Raw genomic sequence first — 10,206 nt, 5'->3', positions numbered from 1 at the left:
AGAATCAAGGCAAAATACTATAGCAAGTATGATGAAGCATTCTGCAAAAAAAAACAGAAAACACAAAATATTGCAATAACTGAAGTACAAGAGTCAAAATAGTAGCAAAAATTGAACGATAAGAAACGATATGAGAAATACTACAACTACCAGTGTGGAGGGACACACAAAACAACGATCTATTATCCTACTAACCTTCTACCCTAATACGTGTCCTCCATAACCTCCTAGCCAGAGTAAAATTGAAGAGAAAAAAGGGCCCTTTTTTTTCTCATGAGGCAAAATAAGTACAGCAAACAAGTCACTGCTACATTATTCTACATGACTGTTGAAACAATTTTATTTCCAAACCATATCCCCCATGAATTTTAATCCAGCGACGCCCCTTATCTCCACATCAACCAATGGTGCTTGGATTATCTTTAAACTTGCTAACTCGGGATCTTTAGTGATAGTTTCAAGAGCACGCATCTGATCCTGAAACATTTTAAACAACAAAGACATCAGCAAAACTATCCAAGTAAAGATCAGGGAAGTCAGAGATATTCCACAGGATAATTCAGTTTTAATCACTGTTTGGATAAAAAGGTTAATGAAGTTAAAAAGTTTAAGGTCTTGAATATGCACTAAAACAAGTGAATAAGATTAGAATATCAATGTCTAAGAGAAGACAGCAGCCCAAGGCCACCCCAGAACTAGGCATTTGATCAGTTTGTCCTATTTCTAGTGATACCCTTTATGAAGGTTCCCAAAATGCCGACTAGCGCATGTTGGATACTCCAAAAGTAGTGCAATATAGCGCTCTTATATCACTCTTTATACTCACTATATAGTACTCCCTCCGTCCCCTTTTATGTGGCACCATTTGACTTGGCACGATGTTTAAGAAAAAAAGGAAGACTTCTGGAACTTATGATCAAATAATTCTTAGAGATTTGTGCAGTAGAAAATCATTTCATTAAAGGGTAAAAGGAGTATTTTAAAGTTAAATTGTTTCTAATTAGAGTAAGGTAACATTCTTTTTGGAATGGACTAAAAAGGAAAGGATGACACATAAAATGGGATGGAGGGAGTAATATAAAACATCAAACTTGTCTACGTTCATTCGTTCAACATTCCTATGGCTTGCGTTCAAGTGAAGCATCATTGCCACTTCTTTCAGCAATAACAATATGACTTCTTCGCTACTGTATTTGCTTTGCATACTAGCTTTTTAGCCGAGGGTCTATCAGAAACAACATCTCTACCTTCACAAGGTAGGAGTAAAGTTGCGTATACATCACCCTCCTTAGACCCCACTTATGAGATTACACAGGATATGTTGTTTGTTGTTGTTGAATCTCTAATCTGCCATCTGAGTAAGTCTTTTATTGCATACAGAAGCTCTCAGTGTTCAGCATGCATTTGTCCATGAGTACCTTTCCTACTGTAGAGTTTATGAGAAGTCTAGTCGTGGAATTCAATGGATATAATTTTTTTGAAATAGTGGAATTCAATGGATATAATGTGACACCATAAAGTAAACTTGGCTTATGTGACGTACCACAATACGACAAGTTATGAAACAGCTAACATTTCCATAAAGCTGAACATATCATGGTGGAAGTTCACGTTCAGTACATACCTACCTTCTTGCATAACTATTCCAAATAGGGTATCTAGAGAGCCTTCTTAAAATTAGTTTTCAAGAAATACATTGACATGCGTAAATATTGAGCATATCAATGGCTTGACACACAAACAATTCCAATAGATATTTATTCCCCATTTGAAATCAGATACCTGGCTCGGAATTAGATACTCACTAGGTATTCTTTCATCTAGCTTAGGTTTCTTTCTACTTCATTATTTAAAAAAAAAAAAAACTTGCTTAGCAGTATAAAAGTGAAGGATTTAACTTAAAGAGAGAATAATTTGGAATGTTTTCGAGAAACGGGATGATTTAGAATGTTTTTCGCTAGGCTGAATTTGAAGAGTCAACTCTTACCTTTCTTCTCATCACACAAAACTTGCATTCTGATGTAGACGGAGGTAGGACTTGGTTAACGATGAGCTTTCTTACTGAAACACTTTCCTTCTTCAATGATGCACAGAGTCGTGAAGACTCATTGATCGCCATCACCTGTACAGAATGTATTTGTCACAAAGAGCTCACTCAACAAGTACTTGCAAGCATAGCAAAGAGTAGCTACAAGCTACACATTTTGGTCATTTAATATTGCTCAGTTGAGCATAAGTAGCATAGGGAGAAAAGAAATCCTAATAATAGTATTTGCAACAAAAAAAGTCAGTGTAATGCCACAAGTGGGGTTCGGGAAGGGGTGGTGGGTACGCAACCTTAACTCTATCTTTGTGAAGGTAGACAGGGTGTTTCGATGGACCCTCGGCTCAACCATTTTTCCAGAGTCATGGTAACAATGCTATTCTTATTCTTTATGTTTCTCAAATGCATTTCCTACTTTTACCAATATTTTTCAAACCTAATGGACATATTGTGTAGAAGCCTCTATATGATGAATACAATGTATTGGATATTGAACCTTGCTGACCTAAGTATAAAAGCTCAACTATATGGAGCATGAACTACAGGAATGGAAAAGACAAAGTAGAAGAGCTATTTATCATTGGAAGTAATTCTAAATAAGTGGCAAGCTAGTTTTGTTTCAAGCTTATGCTCCAGCATTGTTAACTTATAGGTAATAGGACGACAGAATTTGGGCATTACAGTGGGGATTGTCACAATGATAAACTCTGTCGTTTCTGAATCACGGAACAGATCTCGAACTTTTGCCATCCTCTCCCTTAATTGCTCTAGCTTGTCACTCTGCAATGGAAGGACATAATAATTGTCAATTCAAAGCAAAAGTACAGCAAGATAACTAGTATTGTAACTTCAATGCTTACAGCATCATCTCGTTGTGGCTCCCCTTTGTTGAACATGGATTTTAAAGCTGAAGTAGCTGATGCTATTTTCTTTTTAAGCTGCGACACATGGAAAAAGTACTAATAAAGCTGAAGTGAAAATAAGACTTTCGTAGATGAACTTGAAATAAAATAAATGATCACACAGTCCTAGATTAAACATGTTATTTTTTTTTTTTGACATAACATGTTTTTTTTATCTTTTATTAATAATAACGAGGTCAACTTGGCCGTCTACAAGAAGTATACCATTAAAGGAGACCTACAAAATATGGTTCTCTCCAAAGACAGCCAATGCTCTTATACATCCGTAACTACATGGGTACACCGAAAGAAAATAAGGGATCGGAGACAACTCCTCTAATGAGCAAAGCTCATCTCTAACCCGTCAAAAGCTCTCCTATTTCTCTTCCTCCATATGACTCACATCAAAGCAAAGGAGTAACATCCCAAGCATTGCGTCTTCTTTTCCTAGGTCCACTCTTCCAGCTGAAGATCAACTCCTTCACAGATCTTGGCATTACAAAGAAACACCAAACATCTAAAGATGTCCTCCCATAATCTCGTAGCTAATTTGTCATGTAACAGAATATGGTCCACGTCATCACCCGCCTCCTTCGAAAGGAAGCACTAGCTCATGGCTACAACCTTTTGCTTCTTAAAATTCTCCACCGTCAAAATCACTCCTCTAGTAGCTACCTACGCGAAGAAGCACACCTTCCTTAGCATCCTAGGAATCCAGACCGAAATATGTGGATAACGTTTCTGCCCTAACCAGAAGTCTATCATAGAAGGACTTAATTGAGAAGGAATAGTTATTCTCCAGAATTAAACATGCTAAAACCACTGCGATAAGTTTTGGTTAAGAGGAGAAGAAAGACATATGGGCTTGAGGGTTCTCGTTCTTAAACGTGGAAGCATTTTGGTGGAAGAAATCAGAAATGACTCATAATATCCTTCCAGTAGCTAGCATGACAGTAGTTACCTTCATCATCTTGCCTATTGATGCATCCAAGAAGTCTGGGAGCGATAGTAGTCTAAGTGTGTGCCCCTGCAGAACCAACAGGTAAATGCAAACATTAAGCTCAGAGAACAAGTTTTACATTAAAGCAGTTTCTTTCAACTCACCGTTGGTGCTGTATCAAAAACTATGCGAGAGAAGGCACTATACTCCTTTGATTCAAGAAATTGCATGACCTGCAGAACCATCCTATAGTCAAAGAGACTGGAATAAGGTGACAATAAGGACAGTTGTTTATGTGAGCGGTACTGATAACAATCTAACTGAAAAACAGTATTGAACACTCATTTATACATGCCTTTGAAATTGCAATAGCCTCATCTAGACCAGGTGGAGGAGTGTCCAACAGCTCTCCAAGTTTTAGTTCTCCCAACTATCACAAGTTAATAACAGCAGGGTCAAGAATAACAAGGAGTGTTTCAAACATCATAATTCACAGATTGACAAAATCAGAACTTCCTTTAATCAGTTGCTCTGTCAGCAGCTGTAGTAAAGAAATGAACTTGAACCTGAATTTAGCATGTCATACAAAGTTTACAGGTTTTACTTACTGAATCAACAACCAAAAGACATAACGAATTGCTTAAAGGTCTACGATTACATCAGACACAGTTAATTGGGTAGTTGTATAGTAGGAGACAAGGAGAAACCAAGATTAGGCATGGACAGTGGTCGTTTGGTAGAGTGTATAAGAAAAACATTGAATAGGGTGTATTAGTAATGATGGAATTAGTTATGCTGGGATTATTTCATATCCACTGTTTGGTTTGGTGTATTGAGGGCAATTCTGTCTTTACCCATGCTTATCCAAGTATTAATAGCCCTTTTATTACTAATATCATGGTTCACTATGTATTACTTATACACCCTATAATACTGAATAGGGTGTAAACTAATATATGTATTAGATTTTCTAATACAATCTGCCAAACGACCCCTTAAGGCCATAGAAAGAGAGGGATATATTAGGGGAAAAAAAGAACTATGAAACATTTTGCTTGTTGATGTCACCTGCTCAGCAAGCATTCCGAGGCCCATGCTGTCCATAATATTTTTGACACCTTTGTCACCATGTAGTTGGCTCGCCGTGCGGAACTCTTCCCTTGTTCTCTCAGGGCTTATCTATTTAAATATAAGTTCATTATATGATTATTTGTCCTAAACAAGTAGATACTTTACTTCAATACCAACAATGAAATAATAAGAACAAGATACCTCTAGTGCATATAATGGAGAATCCACTCCTTGAACCGGAACAAGTGCCCCTCCAGTCAAATTCTACAAAAAGCAGAAAACATTATAACAACAACAAACCCAGTCTGTTCCCACAAGTGAAGTATGGGGAGGGTAGAACGTACGCAAACCTTACCCCTACCTATGAGAAGGTAGAGAGGTTGTTTATGAAAGAACCCTCGACTGAGAAAACAGTGAAAAAGAGGCACAGCAACAAAGACAAACAGCAAAAAGATAATAAGATACTGAAAAAACAATGCAGTGATAAAAATCTAAAGCACAAAACATAATGTAAGTTAATTTCTCTTATGACAGAGTTTAAGAAGAGAAATATGCAGTAGGTACCTGATCAAACGAATCACTCAAAGAGTGAGCAGGATCAGTTGAAACAACAAGAGTCGGATGACCATGGTTTGCAAATTTTACTGCTAGAGAAGCAGCACAGCTAGTCTTCCCCACACCTCCCTTCCCTCCTAACATGAAATACTTCCGTTGTGTCCCACTAACCATCTCATTGAATCCAACAAAAGCTTCAGTAGGAGTAGTAACTGCCCTCACTACAAAGATGAGAGGAACTTAAGTAATACCCAAGCATTTCTTTAAAAAAACATTTAAAAATTGTATGTATAATGTTCAGAACATTGTTTCATGTTTTTTTTCAATCGATTCGAGCTGGCATTTACTGCTTACTGTTATATGCTAAAGCAGCTGTGCAGGGACTTGTTTCACATATATTAGTCCTAACTTTTACGAAACAATTTCTACACTAGACAGGTTAACTTTACATGAAAACTCTGCTGGAATTGACAGTATGTTTTTAGAGCAACACAAACAAACTAGAAAAACATGGTATCATATGTTGATTGGAACTAAATTCTGGAAAAGGTTTCTACAAATCTAGTGCAGTTTTATCGCATTCTTCCACTATTGATCTCAAATAAACACCTAAGCCAAATCAGGATTATTGGCTTCTCTTTTAAATAAAAGAACAAAAAACTAATGTTGAATCATTCACTACTTGGAAATTGTGATTCTCAACTCTGAATTCACTATGGGAATAAAGGTTTGTTCTTTAAGTTCTTTACATGGAAAACCACTTGCATTTATTTGCACACACTAGTATCCAGCCTTTTCTTCTTGTTTTTTTAATTGTAGTGTCCACGTCAATTTGCGGGCACCTCGACTTATTCCACGAGGTGCTTACTATATCAGATAACTCTGTGCACCGACCTTAGATATAGATGAAAGAAAATCACCTATTACTTTTGCCTCCATTTGGGATTTGAACATGAGACCTCATGGTTCTCAATACACTTCATTGATCATTAGACCCCACCATAAATGTCACTGGTTACGACCTCACAATTCTCAATACACTTCATTGACCATTAGACCCCACCCTAAGTGTCACTGCTACGACCTCACAGTTCTTAGTAGACTTCATTGACCATTAGACCCCACCATAAATGCCACTGCTACAACCTCACAGTTCTCAATACACTTCATTGATCACTAGACCCCACCCTAAGTGTCACCCCTACGACCTCACATTTCTCAATACACTTCACTGACCACTAAACCACACTCAAAGAGCCACTACTACACAGCATTCTTCATCAAAGAAACTATCTTTATGCTGCCGTTTCTCAAATACCAGTTAACTTCATTGACCACTAGACCACACCCAAAACGACACCATTTCTATGCAGCCTTCTTCATCAAAGAAACAATTTTTACGCCGCGAACCGTGACATAACAATTCAAAAACAAATCAACATCTACCTAAAACAGCCATGTCCTACAAATGATTGATATAATGAAACTTAAAAACCTCATATTCCAACTCTGCAGATACAAGAAACATTAACATTTACATAAACAACACATGCTTGATCAAAATACTCAAAGAAACAAAAACTGTAAAAGAGAACTAAAAATCCCAACTTTATTAATATTAATACATATAATGGAGATTTTACCTTGAAATAGGGGTTTGAAAGTTCTTGAATTGAAACTTGTTGTGAGAGTGCTAAAGCTTCTTCTACTAACATTTGCCAAAGCAAAATAGAAATGGGTTTTCGAAGATTGATGAAAAAGAGACGCCATGGCCATGGCTTTGCTGATTTTTGTTTCCAGGTTAAAGCTTAATTAGCAGTAGACTGCGGAAGAAAAACAATATAGGGTCACAATTTTTTATTTTTTGGGGAAAAAAATCGTGTGCGAGTTAAAGTTAATTACGTAAAATATATCATTTTATCATGGAATTTTAATTGTAAAATGTATGGGGGTTTATTTTATTAGAATGACTATTTATCGTATTTGATTAGATTATAAATAAAATTTTTAGTATATCAATAAATATTATATGTATATTTTAATTATTTATATTATTGTTGTTATTTCTGTTATTTTCATTATGAAATTTTTATTATTATATTTCATTTTCATGATCAATCTATTATGTTTTTTTAGCAAAGAATATCCTTTCTATATGTATAAGTTGAAGAGTAAAATTGAGGTATAAATTATTTTCTTCAAAGCTCATGTCGGGAATATACTTATATATAATTGTTGTCGGCACAACGAGAACAATTATATGTGCGAGTATTAATTTTATAATATATATATTATTCTCTTTATTTTATATTAATATGTTATTGTTGTTACATGTATCAACAGAGGTCATAACAGGAATTTAAGAATGATAAATTTAAGTATTTACTAGTTATTTTTTAATTGAAATAACGTATTAAATTCAATCAAATTCATAATAAAATATGTAGTTTTTAACAAAAAAAATAAATGTTATTTGTATACCAAAAGCACCCTTGATCATTTTCTTTTTTTTCCATGAAATAATCATTATACTTGCTCCTTAACTCACACGCCTTAATATATATCCCCTAAAATACGTTATCATTTTCTACTAAGACAACATATTAAAAGCCAGACTATTTTTATATACCAAAAAAAAAAATTAATCTTTTAAGTCGTAAAATACTGCAAGTGCAAGCTACGCCAACATTTTGTATCAAAATTTCTTTTTAAAAAAACAAAAAAACTCCCTTTTTGTTTGATTAATTTGTGTTTTTAATATGGTCTTCAATATTTATTTTGAAATTTGGCATTTCGATTAATTTGTAATCAAGTCGGAATATCCTACTTTAAAAAGTAAAATATTTTCTATCAAAGATGACTCCATATGAAGATTCGAATCTGAATTCTCTAATTAAAAATGAAGAAATATTTATCAATACCTCACCACATTTTCTAGGTGGTGCATGATCTCCCATTCCCTATTACTACAACTGTACTATATCATTTTGATAGCTCCATTTTATCATCTTCTCATCAAATTTACAACACATACATACTTCACTTCATTTTATTCATGTATATTCAAATTAATTCTAGATGTGTCAACAACTTCAACAATATAATCACAACCACCACCAAAAAAAGAAGTATACCACACAATTCCTTTGCTTCTAGTCCAAGTTTTTTTTTATTTGATAATAGCATTCATCATCTCAATAATAATAATAACCCTACATAGTTCTACTAATGAGTACCTCATGAGCACCATTTTTCTTTGAATCAACAAAAAGGCTTTGAGGATTGTATGGTTCATGGCAAACCAGCTAGATTTGACAGTTCATTTTCCAGCACAAATTATTGTAAGTTTTTTTACTTGTATTTTTTAATGATAGTGTATCGTTTCTCGAATCGTGCATTGTCATTTTACACATCGGTCATGTTAATCTTCTGTGTATCGTTCTGATTTTGTATTTATGTTTAGTTCTTCAAGATTTAGAATCAATGATTATGTTCTTTATCATATGTACGTATTTTTATATTTTAAAGTCGATCTTACCTCGAATTTTTAAATTCTTTCTTGGTTTTATTACTTTATTAGGTTCTTGAAATTTTGATGTCTATATACTCTAGTTAGTGACAGATTCAGAATTTAAAACCAATATATATATATAATTCATTTTTCTTGTATTGAGGATCAATATTTTTTGGTGTATGTTTTCAGAAAAAGAAGAAGAGTACTAGTACTGGTGGACACCACAAGAAAGAAGAACTTGAAAAAGAGGTTTTTTTATGTACCTTCTCTTGATGGATTTAATTTATTTTTTTATCATATGGTAATTAAATAGTTATGAAAAAGCATGACCAAAAAAAGTTTGAATTTGTATTTGTACTTGACATATATAGGTTATGGTCCATGTACCTTTCACCTATACATGCTCTTTTAGAAAATTAGTAATAACATATGAATGCTACTAAATTTCCAATATTAGAATCCAAAAATATATGCTATTTATTTCTTATTATATAGTTATTGAAAAACTAAAGAATTTTTTTTTAAAAAAATAATAAGAAGGGATTTTCGACCATTATTACCAATATGTTCGCGAAGATATTTTTTCATCGAACTTTTTTATATGAAATAAACTCTATATATATTACCAGTCAAATTTTCATGTAATGCAGACTTTTCTTATAGCATATATAAGGAGAAGTTGAATTTTTTTATTTATTTGTGTTATAATATAAGGTTGCTGAGCTTAGAAAAATGTTGAATCATGAACAAAAAGTGCATGAATTTCTGGAGAAGGTGTATCAAAGAAAGGATGATTCATCTTTCACCATTCCAAATTACCTTCCTCCTAAGGTAAATTTAATTCTTTACTTAGTCTTTTTAAAAGGGCGTATCGGAAATAATTTTCCTATCGTATGGGTAACGTTTATGTACTCATTATCTTCTTCAGTTTCCACTTGTGATATTATACTAGGCATATATGTTGTTGGTGTTGTGTTGCTACGGCCTAAATTTTTATAACAACGTTGTTTATCTATATATCTTTTTATTGTTATAGCAAAATATTGTTATATAGATCATATTATAATATAAAATATTCTAATTAACATGAGGAAAGATTTTTAGAAACTTGACCAGTCATCAACGATATGTTATTATAAAGGATGATCGTTTAAAGAAGCTATATATATATATATATATA

The 10,206-nt window shown here is 33.7% G+C and overlaps 2 protein-coding genes across 2 annotated transcripts in view; one reads left to right on the top strand and one right to left on the bottom strand.

The window, feature by feature from the left end:
• Positions 1 to 42: 42 nt before the first annotated feature.
• LOC107003399 (ATPase ARSA1) lies at positions 43 to 7,288 on the bottom strand. The gene is made up of 11 exons (XM_015201723.2): positions 7,156 to 7,288; positions 5,522 to 5,733; positions 5,159 to 5,221; positions 4,955 to 5,065; positions 4,242 to 4,316; positions 4,051 to 4,119; positions 3,908 to 3,973; positions 2,905 to 2,982; positions 2,726 to 2,824; positions 1,988 to 2,122; positions 43 to 477 (listed from the first exon to the last, which is right to left on the bottom strand). Exons 1-11 carry the CDS (start codon positions 7,286 to 7,288, stop codon positions 340 to 342), a joined length of 1,179 nt encoding a protein of 392 aa, XP_015057209.1. The 3' UTR covers positions 43 to 339.
• A 1,296-nt stretch (positions 7,289 to 8,584) lies between these two features.
• The window catches only part of LOC107003441, an 8,137-nt gene continuing 6,515 nt past the window's right edge, over positions 8,585 to 10,206 (top strand). The window contains exons 1-3 of the mRNA XM_015201770.2: positions 8,585 to 8,853; positions 9,216 to 9,275; positions 9,741 to 9,857. Coding sequence (XP_015057256.1) covers positions 8,806 to 8,853; positions 9,216 to 9,275; positions 9,741 to 9,857 — 225 coding nt within the window. The 5' untranslated portion in view covers positions 8,585 to 8,805. The remainder of the gene's footprint in view (positions 8,854 to 9,215; positions 9,276 to 9,740; positions 9,858 to 10,206) is intronic.

This window comes from Solanum pennellii, chromosome 11 (assembly GCF_001406875.1).
Source record: "Solanum pennellii chromosome 11, SPENNV200".
NCBI classification, from domain to species: domain Eukaryota; kingdom Viridiplantae; phylum Streptophyta; class Magnoliopsida; order Solanales; family Solanaceae; genus Solanum; species Solanum pennellii.
Note: the sequence above shows the minus strand (reverse complement) of the source record. Positions and strands in the feature narration are given on the sequence as shown.